General features: G+C 35.5%; 1 protein-coding gene across 1 annotated transcript; it reads left to right on the top strand.

The window, feature by feature from the left end:
* The first annotated feature begins 320 nt into the window (after nt 1–320).
* Nucleotides 321–11,612, top strand: LOC124446568. Its single transcript, XM_046997410.1, has 9 exons — nt 321–489; nt 2,015–2,497; nt 2,777–2,931; nt 4,839–5,010; nt 8,115–8,203; nt 9,501–9,744; nt 10,219–10,291; nt 10,488–10,530; nt 11,171–11,612. The coding sequence occupies exons 1-9, from the start codon at nt 414–416 to the stop codon at nt 11,309–11,311; spliced, it is 1,476 nt and encodes a 491-aa protein (XP_046853366.1). The 5' UTR covers nt 321–413; the 3' UTR covers nt 11,312–11,612.
* Nucleotides 11,613–22,610: the final 10,998 nt, after the last annotated feature.

Raw genomic sequence — 22,610 nt, 5'->3', positions numbered from 1 at the left:
TGCAAAGATAAACTGTTTTCGAGTTGGCTCTTTCTTTTTAAGCTCTCAGTACTATTTTGCGACGTTTCTCATGCAATCATTGCAATAGATTTTATTTAATAGCTCATTACATTTCATTTCATTTTTATAAAATGTACTTGATAAAAAAAATAACAATGAGTTTGAGTAAACAAATTAAAAACAACACTCTACGGAGTACTTTGAACTTGTGCAAATGAATGATAAGTCAATGTTCAAGACTAGCCTCCCTACCCCCCTCCGTCCTTCAATTAGTTCTTCAGCCAGTCACGCTAATCTTGTAAATGTAAACCGATACCGAATTCCCGTCCGTCTACATGTGAGCACGCGAAAGTTGACTTTCAAATTTTTCGAATCGTTTTAACTTTGATGAAGAGATTCTGATTGCTCTATGAATGACTCATCTTGTTAATTTTGTTCGAACTGTCTACGTTTGCCTAATTCTCTCGTGCTTGAACACGGAAGCTAAAGGTTAGTTTTTGGTTGCCAATTATTCGGTAATGTGTATGTCTTTTGTGAATGCTGACAAACCTAAACCTTCAATGACCGATATAGCATCATGTTTTATATCTTACAGTATTACTTGCGCTTTGTAATATTTAACTTTATGTCCTATACATTAAACTTTATGATAGATAATGGTTAGAATACGATGACGTGTGTACAATGTTGTGATCGTTTGACACGTTCTGCAAAAATATTGACGCTTTGTTCAACATAAAAGACAAACATGTTGCAAATATATGTCGATAAGCGAAATGTCTTACATTAATATGTATTTACGCATGCGATTTCCCGTTCAACTATTAGAATTTTCTTTGTTTGAGCAATATTTTCTAGAAAATTACCAAATGTATCAACAAATCTCAGTTAACAACAACTTTGAAATCTGAACTTGTACTAAAATCTGTTTTGTGAAAATTGTTTTTTTTTGACGTTATAAATCTTTCAACGTTTTACACTACAATATATGCAACAAGATCTTCGAGCGCATTACGAAAATTTTTTGGAGGGGTCATAGTCTATATAACTAAGTTTCCAAAATTTGCGAGGAGTGTTTTCAGGGGGGCTGACTGTTGCAATGGCAATGCCCATGTACGGGTTTTTGACCAGTAATATCTATAAAATTACCAAATTTGTGAAAAAATCAAATGCTTTTAGTTAAGCAAGGCCTTTGACACACGAAGCATTTGTCATGCAAGCCTTTCTCACGCAAAATGGCAGAGTAGATTGTATTGTGAGATGTGAGATTGCATATAGTCCCTCAGTCAATTGGTGTACCACGTGATCAAATTTTACTGAAGCACGTGGCGATAAGGTTTCACAGCACAAATTAGTCGCTTTGTTTATGCTGTCTTAAAAAAAATTAGATGGTGTGGCTAAACAAGTCAAAGAGGTTGAATCAGGTTATTCTTACGAGGAACGTTGCGCAATTCTGGGAATGAGAACTGCTGCTATCACTATTTAGTGTGCATGTACTTTTTATTATAGAGCGTTTTCATTTTCGATGCTTGAAATGAATGAAATTACTCCACAAACCTTTTTTTTACTCTCGTAAACGCGCGCTCTCCACTCGCGCTGCTTACATTGGCAAAATATTTGTTCTTCTCCACCAAGCTAACAGGAGCCGGTTGAAAATTAACTTGCTCTCCTCTTATTATGAATTAAAACGGGAAAATTTATTTTATAACACTCTCAGGAATCACTTTCTATTCTGATGATTCATCTAATGAGATCCTGTACTCTGCATGAGTCTTTGCTATACTATGATTAACTGTCTTTGGCACAACCAGCCCCAATGCATGACAAGTATGGTGTACTGCTTGGACCAACTTTTTGTCAATTTATAGGTATACGAACCATTTGTACCAATTGAAATGCGCTAAACTAGTTATTTTTTGTGAGATTGATATGCCAATTGGCTGTCAGACAACAAATCAACTGATGGTGCATGGTTGGCATTCTTACAATTGGTCAATTATCCATATTTTTCTAGAATCGCAATTCATTTACAAGAATAGCGCCAGAACAGTTGGCAACGCTCTTGTTGTTTCTTGGAAACTAAATCAGTTGGCAATTAAACAACTTAATGCATCCTCCTTGATCACGTCTGGTGTTTACTTTTGTCCACTAAATAAGTTTCAAGAACATCAAAATTGCAAGGAAGACAAAATACAACTTTGCATTGTCACAATCGAAGGGAAAAAATTTACATCTGAAAGTATTTCAGATAACGAGTTCGCAGATTACAAAAGAAACAGTTCGCTGGACTATCTTAACAATTTTTTTGAAAAAGACCGCCATGCAAGGATATCTGGTTCGTGGAATGAGACGAGTGACGAGTACGAATGCATTCTGCATGGTATCGACGAATGCTTTGTATCGACAAGGACCGAATGGGATAATAAGGAACAGATAATGATAGCAGTTCATACTGGTTCTTATGCCAAGGAGTTATTGTTTGAAGTGGAAAATACAGGTCTGCAATTGGCAGTTTTTGTTTCAAATTTGTCCATAAAAAAAAATTAGTACAAAAGGAAATCTTTTTAAATATAACTATATATTTATTAGCAAAGTTTGCTCGAAATCTCCTATTCGGTTTTTTCAACACATTCTGCAATAAAGACTTTTTGGCCGTTTTTATGTCAATTAATTTTGTCAATTGTTCAGAGTTCGGAACAATTCGTTTGCAGCAAAAGCTAAACTAAAAACAATTCAAAATATGTTCCTCTTTCTCGTTTTTTTTGTTTTGTTTTAGTTGCACCTCCTTCGCTAAACCAGCCAAAGAACTTGACCTTTACTCAGACTGGTAGAACTGAAGGAATACTGAGATGGACAACTTGTCCTTACGACAATCCAAACGGTTTTTGGATTCTTTTCCACCAAGATAGTGGAAATGTACTAGAGTGCAGAGTAAGTATATATTGCTAGATTTACGGTGTTTGCACTGGCTTAAGCAAACTGATATCGAGTAGGCCTTTGAGAGAGCGCGAAAGCCGATTATCGAGAGTTCTCTCAAGCATCTCTGAGGTTCGCATAAGCCAGTGCAAACAAGAAAGCATTTTTTGTTTTTCAATTTTATAAAATAATAATTAATAATGCGACACAGATAAATTTAAAGCAAAATGTATAATTTTTCACCATCATATATTCATGATTGAATTGCAGAAGTCTCTTTGATAGATGTAATTGACTAGCTCAGATCGGTTTTTAAAATGTTCGTTAGGACTGGGTTTTTAAACCTTTTAGCTTAGTTTTTATTTTGAGTTTTGCTTTTTGCCACCTTTCAAGATGGCGTCCTTGCCTTATCCAGTGAACTGCAATAACAACTGAAACGATAACTCCTATAGTTTTGTCCCCTGATTGATTGAAGCCAAACACGCAGCTAAATTGTCATCAAATTCCCCCTGAAATAATACGTGTTTATGATCGTTTTATTCTCGACTGACGTTTGTTTTGGCTTGTTGGCAGTTAAAAAAACGTGAAAAAATTATTTTTTGTTGTTTTTTTGACAAATTTTGTGCTTTAAAATTGCATCTACAATACTAAGTGTATGCTACAGCAAGATATTTTCGAGGAGAAATATATTCGGCAAGAATAGAGGACAATTGATCGACTGATATTATGAATAATGACGGACTGAATGCCAAAAATTGATAAAAATATTTCAATATTTAGAGCATTTTATGAAAGTAATAGTGTATGATTCACGTTCTTTTGCATTTTGAAAATGTACCAGTGGTATATCTTATTTGATGTACTTGTTTATTTTTCACTTACCGGCCCATTTTATGAATGTGCTTATTTTACTTTCTCCCTTATTATGCTTTATATACAGACAGCACAAGATCTAGGTGTCATGTATTAAATATATAATCTTGACTTTATGCATTTACATCATTAAAATAGCTTTTTAATAACTCTTTTTACGAAGATCTCAAATATTGAGTTAAACAAGGACATTTTATTCGGAGCATGTTCCTTATTATACTTAAAAAGCTATTGGTGTTGGAGTAATGATGTTGACCAATGACAATACCAGCAATCCTTCCCGGACTGCACTAGCCATGACGATTATAACACCTGAAAACCTGTCACTAGCTGCGGTGCAAAGGGGGAAGGCGAGTGGGATAGTGCCCCTGGACGCAGAGATAGACGGGGCGAGGTCAAATATCCAAAAGTAATTTATTTAGTGCATTAGGATTAATTCGAGTTATACACCGAGCTCGCTCGAACGTGATTGCTCCTTTTTAATCGCTCCGACATTTTTTAAAATTTACGCGTCATTGTGTATCAGTAACAAACAACAACAAAAAGTTGAATACATGTGGCAGTTTTCCACTCTGCCTTTAGTGCCGTGTTTGTCAACATATTTGAGACTCGCAGAGACGCTTTTGATTCCATCAATTTTGATGTGTTATCATACCTCTGCGAAGAACAAAAGATATGTTTTGTTGAACATTTTAATACATTACTCACAAATCAACATAAGGATTTGGAGGGGACTCTTTAAAAAAAACACTATTATTGTTCATTGTCAGGAACGCCAGAGCGTCGATAAATGAGGGTGGGGCAAATATTAATATATTATGCGTGTTTTGCCTGATTATTTTCTTTTGAAATCAAATATTTTATACGAGCTGTGACTACAAATATCTGCCCCCTCGCCCCAACTATCGACGTTCCGGTATCCCTGTTCATTTTCAGATTAAATCGTTAACACTCTTGTGTTCTTTCATTTCTCCATGAAATAGCCCGTTTTGAATAAACTTAATCATAAAATTATGAAGCAGAGTAACAATAATACAACATTTACTTAGGAAAAAATGCTCAACTACGACGACATGTACACAAGAAACTGGGAGAAAAAGTGCAACCTGACGACGTTGCGGGCTTACACGAACTATACAATAGAAGTCTATTCTTTTAACGGCTTGAGTCACAGCAAGAACAGCTTATCTGGGAATTTACAAATTACCACGAATGAGCAAGGTTTGCCTTTTTATACACATATTGTTCTCAGTAACGTAGCCAGAACGATAATTGGGGAGGGCATATTTATATATGCCTCGTATGTGCCGTATTAGTTTCTTTTGAAATCCATTGTGTTTTAAGAATTATAAAATGAATATATGAATATTGCCCCTCTCCCAAATTACAGTTTTGGCTACCTGCCTGATTGTTCTAATTAAAAGTGTTAAACGTTTTTTAATTTACAATATTGAATTACAAGTATAGAGGGATATATATATAATAGCTATTTACATAATATTAAATTACATGGTGGGATGAAAACGTGTTAGTAAATATTGGATAAGATGGTATGACGTGGGATAAGTAGAAACACGAAAGAAACAAAAAAAACAAACAAAACACACACAATCACCCCTTTCTTACCTATTTAAACCACAAACACCCCAATATTAAGTTTACGAGTGATTTCGAACACAATGGAAAACTTCCATTTCTTGACATCACTACTCATCGCTCTAATGGAAAGTTCTTCACGTCCATATACAGAAAACCTACGTTCACTGGTCTTTTTACTAATGTCCACAGTTTCATCCCACTAACATATAAACATAGTTTAATATTATGTTTAGTTCATCGTTTCTTTAATATTTGCTCCACTTATGAAAATTTCCATACTGAAATCGAAAAAGCACGCAGATTGTTTATTTCCAATTCATTTCCCTGTCACTTATTTGATCACTGTGTAAAAATGTTTCTTGACAAAGTCTTTCAACCCAAACCACCTGTCCATACCGTACCCAAGAAAATACTGTATTTCGGCCTTCCATTTACTGGTCTACACTCATCCCAAATCCGCACACAAATCAATCGCCTTTGTCGTGCCGCTTTCCCACACTGTGAAATACGATTCTTCTTTCGATCCACCAAACGCCTCTCCAGCCTGTTTCCTTTCAAGGACAAAGTGCCCAAAACTCTGAAATCGAATGTTGTCTATTCTTTTAAGTGTCTATGCTGCTCCACATCGTACGTGGCTCAAACCACCCGCCACCTACACACTCGAATTTCAGAGCATTTGGGCATCACCCCTTTGACTAGTAAACCTTCTAAACATCCCTGTCATTCTTCCATACTATCACACCTTAAATCCACAGGACACACCGCCACCTTCGAGGATTTTAAAATACTTTCTTCATGCTCAAACTCACAAGAGCGTCTTATTCACGAAAGCCTCTTAATCAACAAAATGAAACCATCTCTTAACGTCCAAGGAAACTCCATTGTCCTTCAGTAGCTTTAATCTAATTTCGTCCGTCCTCATTTCTGTATACTTTGTGATTGTGTGTGTTTTGTTTGTTTTGTTTTTGTTTTTTTCGTGTTTCTACTTATCCCACGTCATACCATCTTATCCAATATTTACTAACACGTTTTCATCCCACCATGTAATTTAATATTATGTAAATAGCTATTATATATATATCCCTCTATACTTGTAATTCAATATTGTCTGATGATGTCTTGAGAGTCAAGACGAAACGTTACACTTTTAATTTACAAAAACGATTTCTGTTAGATAATTAAATGCTGATCTCATTCTAAACTATTGAGATGTTATCGCAGTAATGCAAAAAAACAGTGGGATCACTTCCATTGACATCATTCCTACGTTAATTAAGGCGGAGGAGGCAATATCCAGGTTAATTTCTTTTCAAAATAAATTCACTGTCAGTATGGCATAACATGATATATATGAATATATGTCCTCCTCCATTAACGTTGGGTTGATGCTTATGGTCACTTGTGTGACTCGGGGCTGTATACTTAAGGCCCCTTTCCACTTATGAAAACTTTCAATAGAAAGTAGATTTTTCCAGGTTGTGCATGCGTTAAATAGTACAAGAGATGCAATCAAATTTTCCAGTGGAAAAAATATTGAACGTTAATGCAAGTAGAAATTTTTCAACTTTGTGTATTTCGTCCAGTGGAAGATTAGCAGTCAGCCAATCAGGTCACGGATGTTAGAAAGAATTAGCATAAAGTAATACAAAATTGTTCGAAAAGTATTCGTGGTCGACAAGTCATATAACTTTTCTTGTATTTATTTTGTTCGTCCAACCTTGTGTAGTAGCGGTTTCTTATAAGTAAATGAAGTAATATACGTCTATGTTAGGCCGCCATTTTTATTTCTACACTGGCATGAATGGAAAATGGAAATCATTGCTGGAAAAACACATATCCCGAAAATTTTCCTTTCCAAGAAAAGTTTTCGTAAGGGGAAATATACCAACAATGTTTCTTTTACGCAGTGCGGTGTTTGAAATTAAATGAAGATATGATCTTCGCACTTTGCTGGACAATTTAAGCAATCGTCTCAGGAACCTGAAAAAATCAGGTGACTCAACGGGATTCTAACCCATGACCTCTGCGGTGCCGGTGCAGTGCTCTGACCAACTGAGCTATGAAGTCACACAGTGGTGAGCAGGTCAATATTGTTGGGCTCATGTTTTCTCGTGAAAGGAATGTCGTATATGTTTTACGCAGTGCGTTGTTTTTACGCAGATGCGGTGCTTTGAAATTAAATGAAGAAAATGATCACGCAGGTTTCGAACCCTTGAGTCACCAGATCTCAGGTTCCTGAAAAAATCCAGCAAAGTGAAGATCACTCAACGGTTAGTCAGAAACCCAATTGACTAATATTGAGTACGCAGAGGTTTATTGCAGTGTGAACCTACTGTCGTTCCAAGGGAGATGAGAAGATGGTTAGTTGGGAGGGAGATATTCGTATATGCATGAAATGTCGTTTTAAGTTCCTTTGAAATCCATTGTTTTTTACAAAGTATAACGATCATGTATGGATATCCCCCCCCCCTCAAATATTCAACTTCCTACGCCATACTCCCTTGTTTGTTGCCCATACTGTCACTTTATTTTAAGCTTAGTTTCTATTCTTTTGAAACACGTCTGCAAACCAGAAAGCAAGTTTTAATCATCTCAATTGAATTTTGAGACTTTTATTGCTTAATCAGTGAGCGAATACAAAAATTACACAACAGGACTGAATGAACGGCTGGTTATACCTGTGCGCATGAGTACATTTACCTTTTTGTAAATGATAATTTTTTTAGCTCCATCATCGCCTCCCACAATTGAGTGTGCAGTGTGCCAAGAGGAATCCCTGGAAAATGGCAACAGATCTGTGACGGTCAAATGGAAGGTAAGTTATTCATTAAAAGGCCTTTTAAAACAGTATTAAATCCACGTAGACATCTACTTAAAATTTATAGACATAAAATCACCAGGATAAATGCCCTTTACAACAGTATGCAAAGTTGCAAACTACTTAGTTTATGGCGCACAGATAAAGCTTTTCTGCGAGGGGCGTGCAGCCACTGATATGTATATTACACTGGATAACGCACCATGTATAAAATATAGTACGTTAAGAGATGCGTTATCAGTCTAATATACATATCAGTGCGTGCAGCCAGTCTGATCATTTATCCTGCTATGCCAATTTTTTGTGTTCACTCGGCGAGTTTTTTAACATACTCCTGATCGATTTGCAGAAATTTTCTTAATTTTTTTGTTGCTTTGTTGTTTAGTTTAAAAGGTACGGTGAAGCAAATTTTTTATTGGAGGGGGGATTGGGTATAAGTAGGGATCTGAAAACAAAATTTAACAAATCAGAATTGTTAAAAAAATTATTGGGAAAGGGCAGCGGCTTTTTAGCCTGCTTGTCCTGTAGTCCTTGTGTAATACTTTATTAAGGATTCCCTGAAGGGTGAGATCACTTTTTACGACACAAAATCAGTAACTGACAGGCACATGTATCATGACTAATATAACCTCTTATTAACCAAGTGCAAGATCTTTACCGATGAGATTTTTGGTATTCTATGGGCTGTAAAAAAATACTTGGGTTCAGTACAAAAAGACCTGGGTTCTGTTCAAAAAACCTGGGTTCTGTACAAAAATACTTGGGTTCGGTACAAAAAAACCTGGCTTCTGTACAAAAAGACCTGGCTTTTGTCGGAAAAAGACCTGGATTTGTTACAAAAATACCTTTCTGTACAAAACGACCTGGCTTTTGTACAAAAATACCTGGCTTTGGTACAAAAAGACCTGGCCGTGGCACAAAAAGACCCGGGTTTTGAACAAAAATACCTGGCTTTGGTACAAAAACCTAGCTTTTGTACAAAAGACCTGCCTTTGGTACAAAAAGACCTGCCTTTGGTACAAAAAGACCCGGCTTTTGAACAAAAAGACCTGGATTCGATATTTCTTGATAAAGACTAATTGAGTGAGGTTGATAAGCTAAGATTTTTTTGATTAAGACATTTGAATTTTTGCCTTTTGCTTTTGGAAAATGCATGCAGAAAGTAATGCACCGCGCCAAAAATAGTTCAAAGCCGGAAAAAGAAAGCCGGAGCCAGAAAAGACACAAATTGTGTCATTTCACCGGAATAATCGCATACCATGTAATAATTTATCTTACTGAATACTTAACACAGCTTCCGCCAAAAGAGAAGTTGAACGGAGTAGTGCGAAAAGCGAAAATAAAATATTGGATGAAAAAGGAAAAGAGAGTGATTTTGAAGTACTCTCACAATGTAACAGAGGGGAAAATCACAAAAATTCAAGAGAACGCTGACTACTTCGTACAGGTTGCTATTTGTACGGCGGGACAACTTTGTAGCAATTACACTGAAGCCGCCAGCATACCAAAAAACAGCAATGAAGTAATACATGGAAGAGGTAATAATAATATTTCGATGTCGTTTCACTTGATATTATCTTAGTTGACAATTTCATGTTGTATTTCTGGTTGAACGGCAGTTATTGTAAGAGGAGACAAAATAATCGACTACAACCGACATTTCTGAAAACTTCAAACTATAAGAAAAAAGATACAGCACAGTTCAGTAACAGTATAGTAATAGAAGCGTTTGTCAGTTATTTTATACTTTTCATATTTCCATCATTAGCTCGTGTCATTTGTTTTTTAAGTTGCTATGAACGTATCTGTATTTGAGTTGCTAAAGTTGTCGTTTTTCATAATTTTTGCCTTTATATTTATGTGGCAGTAACTTACCTTTATATATACATCGTTTTACCATTTTTTAATGGTAGAAAATGGAAACCGACCACCCCATAGCAAAATCAGTTTAATTATAATTGGTCACATTTACTAATTGAAATCACCACTTCTTTTTACATGATCGTGAAAAGAAAATTTGAAGATCTTATGGATAATTCTTCTGCCTGTATTTATCATTTGCTTTACACTAATTTGGAGATTGAGGTAAGTTCAAAAAAAGCCACTGTATGGCACTTTTTAGAATTTAATACGTTGTATAGCAGTGTCTGTCTCACTTGCTTTAACTTATCCAATTTTCTTTCATCGCCATGATCCGCGAAAGAATTTTACTTTCACAGCGATACATTTGACATTACAATAATTTTTATCATCTTTTTCGTTCTACGAACTATCTTAAAAGAAAAAGACGTCTTTCCGAAGCAAACCCTCTTGAAGATTTAACGGTCAGTTGTATTTTGTATAAGTTAAAATTTAAACTTGCGTGAGTTGTGTGCAGCGTTTTCTTGTAATCTTTGGTGATTTTACAATGTAAACCTAATATCAGAAATGATGATTCGAAAAAGGGGGGGAAGCAAATTTATTTCTTCACGTTGTTCTACTTGGTAGCTTGCAGTTCACTTCGAAAGAAATAAATAGGAGAAAAATGCAAGCCCCCCCCCCTACCCCTTAAGCAAAATATAAAAATACAAGGACGGGATAGTTTCGACAGGGATCTCATGACTGGGAAATGACTAGTTCTCACTTCTCAAGACAGAAACGTGAGTTGGCTTTGAAAATCACGCAGCTCTATGTATAAAGAAATATGTTGTGACGCAAGTTACAAGTCGAACCAAAATTGTAATCTCGTTACAAGATTAACTTATTTTTGACGGTGAAAGAAAATATACGAACACTTTTTGGGGTCGCAAAACGTAGATAAAACTGGCGTTATTTCAGGACGAGGGAGAAGTTGACAAATTTTAGGTGTATACTTGGCTTCCAACAAATACGTGAAAAAAATTGGAGTCATCGCTTGCCAAGCTATATCTTTTTTTAGTTCAATATATATATTAGGTCTTTTCTTGTTTTTGTTTTTGAGTGTAGCAACCGGACTTATGTAACGAGATCAATAAAGCGCTGGAGGTTTCAGAATACAATGAGCTACCCCCAGAAGACAGAAATGTTCAAGACATGGAACTAAGGACAGACATTTCTCCACCTAGTGCTGCAAGTACTCAATGCTGATGAGTCTGGCTGGTTTGTGTCAACAAATAACTGGCCTTCTTTTAAAATGATTTACAAACAACAAGTATTTATGATAAGACCAATCAAGGTCCACACACACCAGACTTAATATATCCTACTAACTGGAAAATTTCACTTTTCAGTGTAAGGAAAACGTAATATTTTTTGCATCGTTTACCTGAGAATATTCATTTGTAGTCTAGAGATGAGAACGCTTGTAAAATAAAGACTTTTTGAAGACAAAGTTGAAGCGATTGACGTATGGAGAAAAAAGAAAAGAAAAAAAACAACCATTGATCAACCATTGCGTATCTATTCTGTCACCCAATCACATTTTAGCACATGACTTAAGCTAGCCAATAGCCTTTCTTCAGTCTTACAGGTCATACACGCGTGATTCTCACAAAATCTTAACTTTTTCAATGTTCTAAGTGATGGCGAAAGCAAAAGCAACTTGTGTGCTAATTGAATTTGACAATTTTTTTGGTTTGATTTTGGAAAACAAATAGATTACATTAAATCGCTGTCTGTTTGGATGTTTGGAGAAAGATACACCTGTATGACGTCATTTGTGATAAGAACAAAAAGTGATCGCTCGCCTCGGCGGCGCTTGTTAGTTCTTATCGCAAATGACGCGGCCTAACCCGTGTATCTATAACTGAGCAGACAGCTGTTTAATGTAATCTATTCGTTAAATGAAAATAGAACTGTCAGGTACATTTAATGATATGATTCCTCGGCCAGAGATAAAGTTTTAATGGTATGAAATTCTGCTCTTCTTTTAAAACTACCCATAACATTCAAACGTTTGAGTCAATTAAGTGGCTGATTGACTCTGCGCAATGCACTGTACTATGCAGGTTTTTTTCATGCAAGAATGAAACGATTTTACTTCCCGCCATCTTCGAAGCAAAAGTTGAGCTTTTTGTTGGTATTATCCAGGCTTTTAGGCACTGTGCTTTTTGATGTTTTTGTTTGAAAAAGAAATACAAATCGATAGAAAATTTTTCATAGAAGTTAAATTTATACTACATAATTTCGATTGTAATCACTACGTTGTTTCGCGACTCATAATGATTTTTCCAACTTACTCAGCATACAATATAGTCAACTCTCGTCAACATGGTAAAAGCCTCAGAAATATGTTTTCCACTAAACCTCTTTTTGAAAACTGTTTCCTGCAACAAAGTTAGGCGTTCCCATGCAAATTCTTCTGATTTTATCAACAAATACATTTATTAAGGTGAGTAAATTTCTCAGCCCAACGAAACACGCGGGTGCTAACTATAATAAAGTGACAGATATAAGTCGACTCTAAAGGAGCTTAGCCTTTGTGATACAGTGTAAAGTCACGGTTAAATGATAAATATGATTGCAGTTAAAATGCACTCGAAGTTTCCACCTGGAATTATTGCTTGGAATATAGCAGTCTATGTTGGGCTGTTTCATCTGTTTGCAAAAACATTTGTGTACATGAATATAAAACCAAGTTACTAGAGTAGCTAATATATTAAAACCTGGATAGACCGTTACCTTATTTTTCATCATCGGACTTGCGGACACAAACATACGTTCAAGATTGAGTCATCATAGTATGTAGTGAACCCATTTATTTTATATCATGCAAGTATAACTTATTTTGTCAAATTTTGTTAAGTTGTCGTGAAATTATGTAGCTATGAAAAAGGATGGCAACCAGCAATTTTTGCACAAACTCTTCTATAATTTAAATTCATATAATAGTTTTACAAAATATATATGTTTGTATAAGTGTTTCAAAATAACCATTTATGCAGGGGTGATTCGGGCTACCACGCCCGCTTCATCAAACGGTAATTATATTCTAAATATAAAGTTTAGAAATTTCTAAAGAATATAGATCCAAATTTTTACCAAAAATTGTTAACAAAAGAGCATTTGCATTCAACCAACTTCACCTAAACAATCAATAAGGGCTGTTCTTTGTCGTTTTATTTTTGCCAGCTAATGATCATGACGTGCATGCACAGGTGCAAGATGTATTTCAGCTATCATATCAATGCTTGGAAGTTAGCTTACAATTGTTGACTTCGGTCATTGTACAAATATGTGCGAACGATCCGATTGCGTGACGTTGCCAAATTCCCAAGGTATTGACATCTGGAATAATCCTAATTTAATGTAAAGTTTTACCTGTTGAATTATTAAACTTGGTTCTTGGTTCACACGACTAAAGGGAAATTAAAAGACTCAGCAAAAATAATTATGTCTAAGCATCCGACATAAGAAAACACAAGCATAAGTAAAAGAGTTATAAGGATAAGTTCGAAGAAGAAAAAAAAGCAGAACAAAAGAAAATTGTCATAAAAATTCCGATGTCTTTGTCATTATAAGCCTCTAAAACAAAAGAAACAGAAGTTCTTCGTGTGAACACAAAGCAAGTAGCCGCAATTCGTACTTATTGTTTTCAACTGCCTTTACAGGTCCTTGGGAATCGATTTCTGCTGAATGATGCTAGTTATAAGCGTCGACGGATTTTACATATTGAAAAATTTTGTTTGACGCACATCTGATTAGGCATGTGATTACCATAATTGCAGCCAGTAAATTGCATTTTCTAACCAATAGGAACACTGCAATGGCTAATCGCGGCCAGTAATCTTATTCCATTTCCAGAACTATCATGCACAGCGCAGTTGAGTACTGCTTGTTTTTATAACTGTGAAAAGGAATTATGGCAGTTATATTAAACGTGATTTCATCCCAAAAGTTGCAGATGTGGTATATTCTTCAAATTTTCAACGCAATGGAGGGAAGACTTTTCGTCGTAAGTTGATTTCCATTAAACTTTTTAAACCATTTTAATCTATTAAGCTTCTGTAATTACGAATTATTACTGTTGATATGTTTTTGTCTTTGAATTGTCCGAGTGGTCAGGTTAATCCTTTAAGCACATTGTTTCTTGACTTTGAATAGTTTATCGGAATATGGTATGTATCTGCGAAATGGCTGCCAAATATTAACAATAAATTTCAGTCAATACTTTGCCAGGCGAGAAACGTGTTCGTATTATAAAAATTGAAGCCCAGCATAATGTTTTAAGGACTGGTATTTGTTGTATATTAAACTTTTTTTACATAAATTTTCGAGACGAAGCCTCACTTTCAATAAAAATCTGCGGTGCGATGTACGCCTCGACTCGACACAAAGCAGAAAGCTAAAAATCCCAGTTATGACGTCAGTTACCTGCCATGTATTTTGATAAGAACAACGAAATTTTAACAAACTGCAAATCAATTCGGAAATCCTAATTTATCAAGCTGATTTTAAAATTTTCTTCCTGAGTTTTACACTCATTCTGTACAGGGCGTACATACCATCAAGAAGCAGAAAGTGTTCTACGTTCCTGGGAACGGCTGTCGTAGTGTTAAGTAGTTGATAGAAAATTTCACTAATTTAGCCAGGGTGACTTTTTTCTCCCCTATTGATTTCTGCACTTTATCTACATATTTCACAAAAGCTGACGAGTGCCCCTTCCCCAACACACATACCGGGGGCGAGCCTTATTTGACCTATAAAAGGAAAAAAATTTTTTTAATGCTTTGTGCATTGATGAATGGCCGTCATTACCACACACCAATATCGTAATACTTGTGGATGAATGCATGCAAATTTTGTTTGGCTTTCACTGAAAGAAAAAGATCAATGCTACAGGTTATAAAACGAAATTGTTCCATACGAGTACTGCATGTGTTAATGTTTCTTTCAAATGGATTTGGAACATGAAAGGACACGGACAGTTAATTACCAAACGGAAAGCTGATTGCAAATTTAATTATCCATGGCAAAATGTATTGGTGTGAGCTGTAAGATGATTTGGAATGCTGTAGGAAAATTAATCAATATTTAAAATAAATTGAATGAACCAAGAGTGATGTGCAAAATTGAACGATTGATAATTGGAGGGGGGAGGGGGTACTAATATTCACATATAATATGAGTGTTAACTTCTTTTGAAATCCATTGTTTTTAAAGGATCATAACATGCATGTGTGATTATTGTGGTTTCACAGCGAGACTTAGTCTAGAGCTTAGTCTCCCTCGATAGACAACGAGAAGAAATGAAGCTCATATTAATGTACATATCGTTGGAAGCAATTGTAAACGTACGCATGCTTTTGATATTTGTGTTCGATCAAAAGCTAGTAAACGTTAGCACGCCAACCGAGCTTACTTTGTAAAAACTCACAACTAACTCACATATATGATATTGTACTCTTTTGTGTACTTATAGTAAAATCCATCACATGCGTTATTAACATAAAAGTTAACGCCATAATGGAAGTATTGTACAGGAGTCTGTAAAGCTCTACTTATCTGAACCAACCGCTTTCCAATAGTTTTTTTTACTAACAAATAATAACGCTGTTATTTTCTTAAAAAAATCTTTTTTCTTAGTTTTAGGTAGGGCTGGCGGTAAAGAATAGTGTTTTATTGACGGTGGTCAATGATGGAGGGGGAGGAGGCCCATCTTTGGGTTGAAAACAAGAAAAACCTGTTAAATTCAACCAACGTAGCTAACAAGAAACCCAACTATTCAAAATGTTCTCTTGCTATCCTCCCCCCCCCCCACACACACTGTTTTCAAAAGGCTAAACAGTCACTGTTTCCAAGTCTTAAACTAACGTCAGCATTATGTATGCACGGACAAACCGAAAAAAAACATGCACACATAATATAGCTTTTATCCTCACAGGTATTTGAACTCAAATCTTGTTAATGTTAGGATATTGAAATGCGCGATAATTGTAATAAGACAAGGTTAAAATAAGTTAGCTGGATGACGATGAAGAATAGTTAGTTCCTATATTTAAGTAAATATAGAATTTAGTAACGGAATGTAAAAAAACAAATTTGCCACAATTCTGCAAAAACATGTCTGCAGGCACTGGCAGTAAACAGTTTGTTTCGTGAATTCGATTCGTAACAATAATCAATATTATCTTCATAGTGTCGATAAATGGTGAAACTGTTGAGCAAACCACTTGTATTTAGATTACTGCTCTACAGTTGCAGTTACATACCACTTAAATGAGACTTTTTTCTAGAGTAAATACCTCATAGTACTTAACATGAATGTAGAAATCATGTTATACCACCCGGAGCTATATCCGAGGACGCTTGGAGGATGTTTAAAGTGTGACACTTACTAAAATTAGAGTCGTTGGTTAATTAAAAGTTTATAACAGATTTGTTCACAAACCCACTTTTGTCGTTAAAAATAATTTTTGCTATAATTACACTGTTGAATAATTACACGCCAGCTTAATAATCACATGCAACAATCTTCTGCATGCATCAATGCAAACTCTGCTGACTTGACCTATATATTTCAGGTAATACTTGACAAAACTGGCGAGCCACATGGTATGCCCAGTTAAAGTCCGCACGAAAAACATTTCTGAATTGCGTGCGTGAATCTAAGTTTGTGTTTGCAGCTCAATTATCGCCTGTCAACATCATTAAGGCACGGTGTGAATTAGGGAAGCTGCGAAGTTATCGGTATGCCAATGCGCATGAGAAGAGCTGATAAGAGACACTTGCGCGTTAATCAAATCTAACAGGATGTGTCGCGTTTTCAGACACCAAGGTAGAGCGATGCATGCAAAATTTTACTCACAATGACGAGTAAAATTGAAAATGCAATACCTGGCCAAGATCCAAAAAACCTCAACGATATATTTTTGCAATAGCGATCAAAAAAGCTCTCTTTTTTACATACAGTGCAATATGTTTAAATGGAATTCCAAACCTGCAACAATTCACAGAAAAGAAGAGAGTTCTACATTATCCTTCGATCAATAGTGTTCTTGTAACGGTGGGTTTTGCTTAGTCCTGCATAGAGGCATTTAAGAATATAGCTATTCATTTCCTACTTTGCCCTTCATAGAAATTGTTAGCTAAAACGTTTTATGATTTTTCATTGTTTGTTCTTAGCTAATTAATCATTATCGAACAGCAATTTTCAGCAATATAGCTACAAAATTTTATTAGTACACACGCTGGACCTTCATATGGCAGCATTGTTCTTAACCTGGAAAAGTATATTTAAAAAAGAAATCATTTTTAGGCTACAATTAGGCAATTATTGCTCATTTGTTAAATTAAATAGCCGAGAAAAAAATTCATCAAAGATAGTCATTTAGACTAAATAGTCAAGTTTTGTTGAATCGTATGCTGAGGCCCTCGATTTCAATATTTATATGCTTGGTAATTTTGAATATTTTGCCGTTTGTATAGCTTCATTGAATTGTATTTATACTTATTTGATTGTGGCTAAGCACTGAATTATCATTGTTTCGTCAACACCCTTTCTCATATTCTCGTAAATATTCCACTTAAGTAACCGAAAAAAGTAGCCACTAGAAAATGCAAATGATCTTTGAACAGTGGGAAAATCGTCCACTTCAAATTAATATTTAAAACTTTTTAACTTAAAATGATGAGCAAGCAACGAAGCTCTAATGATGGTGGACGGAATGTTCTTTAAGCATCATACTGGGTGAATACAGGTATGATTTATTAAAACCATAAGTACATAGATTACATTATAATTACTGAGAAGTGAGAATATGAAATATCAAAGGCTTGTTGAAAACTTAAAACAATTCAATATTACACCGTACGCTCTTAATGTTGTTAGCGCAACAGGCTATAATTAGCTATCTTTAAATTGAAATTAACGTATAATACATGATCAATGCTCACATAGCGCACGCCGTTTACATATGACGCAAATTTTTGCAGCAGTATACTTTAGTCCCCCAACATGGTTAGTCTACTTCTTTGGGGAAGACTTGTGAATAGCACAGTTGGAATACCATTTATGACTCTCTGTATACATTCTGCAACCTATTACCATGCAAATGGGAATTGAATTAGAGTTTGATTTCTCAACCAGACGAACGGTCGAATTATGTTTAAGGCTAGGGTTAAAATGCGATTTATAACGCAATTTGCGTGCATTAATGGGGCACAGAATTGTAACCAATCGCGTTCTAATTGCAATTTTGCAGTATTCGGAGGGAAGAATTGAAACCTGAACTTGTGAACAAAAGCCCAATTGAAAACACTGTGCTGCTATTTCCTCTGAAAAAACATGGTGCCCTCTCTTTCACAAAGTAGACTATAGGTGTCAATGACGAAGACTATTCTAATTTCGTCAGTTTTTCATTTGCATTGTTTCATAACTCATCGTTACACGCATAAATGGTATCTTTGGTCATTCTTAGATTAACCGACTTTCTCACTGATTGATTGGAATAATTGCTCGACCTCAAATTACATCTATGCGCCACACATCTTGGGTGAACAAATACGAAGTAGTTTTATGGAGTAGTTGTGGTGTTTTATACCGCTCAATGTTGAATAAAATGCCTTTATAAATATAACAATGAATTTTGTCTGCTGTGAATTTCCGGAGAATATAATCTTTGTTAATTGCCCCAATCAGCGATGAATTTATCATTATGAGTTTCATGATCAACTTACCTAGTAGGTTTTACCGACAATGTTGATAAACATAAATGTACAACACTTAAAAAAATATTCATACGAGGTCTTACATATTTCATCATCAAAAAACATGTCGAGTGTCATTTTTTTGTTGCAGAATGTACATGAACGTGTATAATATGTAAATGAAATAAGAGATTATGGATTAATATTCTCGTTATGGTAAAAATACCGAACTTATCGGGCACTATGATGAGTAATTATCCTCGATATGTCGCATATGCATGCGGTTAGGATTTTTCAATCTAAATGTCCAGCAAAGCCTGGCAGTAATATCTTCAAAATCGTCCTGAAAACATAAATTAGCCGTTTATAAGGAAAGAACAATGCAATAGTACTAAATCCATTCAAGATGTTCCGAATTGAATTCGGTGAAGTTCGAAATGGAAGATGAAATTTTCATCCCATCCCAGTTTGCGATTTACTTAAGGAATACGAAGCCAAACTTGCAGTGGCTAAAAGGCTTGAATATATAATATTTATACAAGCACTTGAAACATGCATTCGGAAGTTTGAACAGTAAACGTTGGATTAACAACATTCCCCATGAGTTTACGCACATATTTCTCTTTCTTTCTCTTTCTGATGTCCACCATGTCAAAAGTATCGGAACAAACATTTGAAAAATGAAATCGCGAAAACGGTATTTATTACTTATCATCTGAATTTAACTGGTGAAAAAGGAAACAGGCCATATATGACTCATCTTTTAACACTTGATGCTTATCGCAACATCGTCTAAATAACAAACAAACTCGTTGACACTTTCACACCAGCAGTCACGCAATGTTCTTGAGTACGTTGGTGGCTTTTCTTTTGGGAACGTGGCAAATGAAGAAATGTAACTTTGCTGTGAAGCCTTTTCATATAAAGCACAAACTTCAAAAGGTTTCAACCATGTACACAAGGCGATTATGACTTTGACAGTCAACATAGGAATGTTGACACGGGAGTCATAACTCTTCAATCTATTTTGCGCCATGTTTTGCGCAACATTCTTCCAAACCTTTTCTTTCCCCACCAAGCACTTACTTCAATTTACTTCGCTATCGTTGTAGAGTTCTTTCAAGTTTTGCCTCGACGAAGCTTGAAGCAATATCGGTCAACTAACTTTACATTCTTTAGATGATGAATTCATGCTATGACATGTGTAATGTGTATATCAGGAAATTAGTGGTACTTTGTAACATCCTCATTCTCAAAGCTAGTTTTGTTTACTAATTATAGTTTCTAAAGAACACCAAGATTAAAGCACTTGAATGCAAAAAATCGAACAACATTCCACTCCAATCGCATCATATCGCCACAAAGATGGTCGCTAAGCACAATTCATACGGCAGACAGGAGAGTACTCCACTCCCCTTAAGTTGGAAAATTTCATCATATCCTATTTTTTTCCGAACCAATTAAAACTTAGTCAAATATACGAACTTTAGCCCGCAATTGTACTTTGCTTCCACCCACCTCGAGAAGCATAAAGAACTGTGGAGCATAAGGAGTGCTTAAAACAAATATTGATTACTGCTTGTCTTTTGTCTTTATATATACCCTAATTTTCTTTTACTATAGAAATTTTGACCGTTGAAATTCATGTCATTGGCTATATGGCGAAATTAAGTGCAACGGACGAGATCAGTTGGCGTGACTGCGCATGTGCACGAACATACCACTTTGTGTGCTCTCATCATGTATTGTTTCCCTCTTCATTTTGATTTTGAATCAGACTTCACAGACCATGATATTTAACATCAAGATGTTTTCAATTTCAACCTTGTAATTTTGATAACATCACTGTCATGACACTTTTCTTTAGAAACGTTAATGCGTCGGTCACGCATGTGGGCTAATCTGCTCAGAAATGCTTCCCTTCTTTGTCAGCCCTTTTTTGTGTGCGATTGCACATTGTATTATGTACTACGAAATTTTCTCACACAGATAACGCACATTTTAGTTGCGTTTGGAGAGCGTTTACGTACGTTTAGTCTTATCACTATCTCGCAGAAACGACTTGTTAAGTGTAATTCACTCGGTTATACGTCAACAGGAATATGTTTCAATGCAGGGGAACCCAACATTTTTGTCTACACCAATTATCGTGGAGATGTAAATGAAGGAGATGGTCATATACACGGAATAACACCTATCATCATAATAGACACACAAACACAAAACACACCGATCACATCATCATTTTATCAACACTATATATCGATAAAAAGCCACATGCGCGACAATTCGACACAATTCCATGAATATCCATTGGCTACGCTCCTTCAACCAGCTATGATAGCATTTTAAAGGAACCAGACATATTTTGTACAGATATATATAGATTTATTTGGCATTTAGCCGTGGGAAATCAGATTTCCTCTGATAGAGCTTTCCAAAGCTAATTAATCCATATATAATTCTTTTCTGCAAAGTGCTAACTGAGTTTCTGTCGGTGCACATGATTTATAAAGAGTTAGATCTAAGAGATTCAGTTTCTATATGTTGCAATAAAATATAGTAAAAGCCTTATAGTTCTAAAGTGTTAAAAAACGTCTCATTTCTGTGTGATGTTGCAAGAATTCCTCAGGAGAAGTTTCTGTTTAGTTTATTTTCATGTGAAAAAGTACACGAAAAGTCAACAAATTAAACAATAGCATTCCTCGGGTAAAAAAAAGAAGCAATTAGGTCACAGCAAATAATGAAAAAACATCGACAATGCCTGTTAGCTACAGTACAGCTTAAATCTAAATAGCTGTATTAATCAATGTATCAATAAAAACCCTGTTTCATTCCTTCTGTGAGAATTTTAGAAACATTCCTATCTTTTATTTCCATAAAAAATTATTTTTTTTGCAAGAGAACAGCCAAAATCGGCAAAGCAAAATTGAATAAATGGATGGCTATCACAATAAAGTAAATAGAATAAATTTTCCGCTTTCGTGCTAAATCAGTCTTGGCTTTTTTACACCTTCTTCTTTATCTTTCCGATTAGTTAGGCCATGCAGCTATTCATTAGTTTCTGCAGGCATGTAACGCCCATATGTCACAGTTAATTTTGTTTACATCCATTGATATGTGTAAAAAGACAAACAAACATGCACGCAAACCTATAGCACAACAATCTGGAAATATTGAAACTGTAAAGCGCTAAATATGCCAACGAGCACAGTACTTATCTATTGCAAATGTTGGGTGGCTGGAAGTACACGTACAGTGTGATCAGGCGAGTTTCGTAGGCGTAGTACTCAAATACAGACAAACTGCACAAAATTATATAAAGTTTTAAGAACTGAAAGTCTATGACTGTTAGCATGTGACGAAGTGCACTTGATGAGCGTAAAATCATCTTGATGATGGTTTGACACACCATCCCAAAAAATTGAATTTGTATCGAAAAGGAGACAAAGAACTGCATCAATGTATTGGTGACTTTTAATTTTCACAACATAATTGTGTCTGTCAAATTAACAGTCGTCTGTGATACATAAAGAAACACCTGCAAAACGCTTAATACACGTTGATGAAAACTGCTCGATCTGATAAGACACGACGCCGACCAATCTAGAATTGGCATGCAGTTGCGATTTACCGTATTTGGCACAACCAGATGAACAGCTATACGGCAAAAAGTGGCAACCAGCTTGAACTTATTTTCTTGTTTGCATGAAGCAAAATTGACTTGAACGCCCAGTCGTATTCTATAGAAGCACACATGGAGATGCTGATTTGAAGGCACCACCCCGTACGTTTAATG

The sequence above is a fragment of the Xenia sp. Carnegie-2017 genome, unplaced genomic scaffold (assembly GCF_021976095.1).
Source record: "Xenia sp. Carnegie-2017 unplaced genomic scaffold, XeniaSp_v1 HiC_scaffold_22, whole genome shotgun sequence".
Classification (NCBI taxonomy): Eukaryota; Metazoa; Cnidaria; class Anthozoa; order Malacalcyonacea; family Xeniidae; genus Xenia; species Xenia sp. Carnegie-2017.
The sequence above is the reverse complement of the archived record's forward strand: the minus strand, read 5'-3'. Positions and strand labels throughout refer to the sequence as shown.

Coding starts and splice junctions, on each gene's coding strand:
- LOC124446568 (XM_046997410.1), top strand. CDS start 414: ATGACTCATCTTGTTAATTTTGTTCGAACTGTCTACGTTTGCCTAATT. Junction 5,011..8,114: donor AATTACCACGAATGAGCAAG/GTTTGCCTTTTT, acceptor TAATTTTTTTAG/CTCCATCATCGCCTCCCACA. Junction 9,745..10,218: donor TGAAGTAATACATGGAAGAG/GTAATAATAATA, acceptor GATCGTGAAAAG/AAAATTTGAAGATCTTATGG.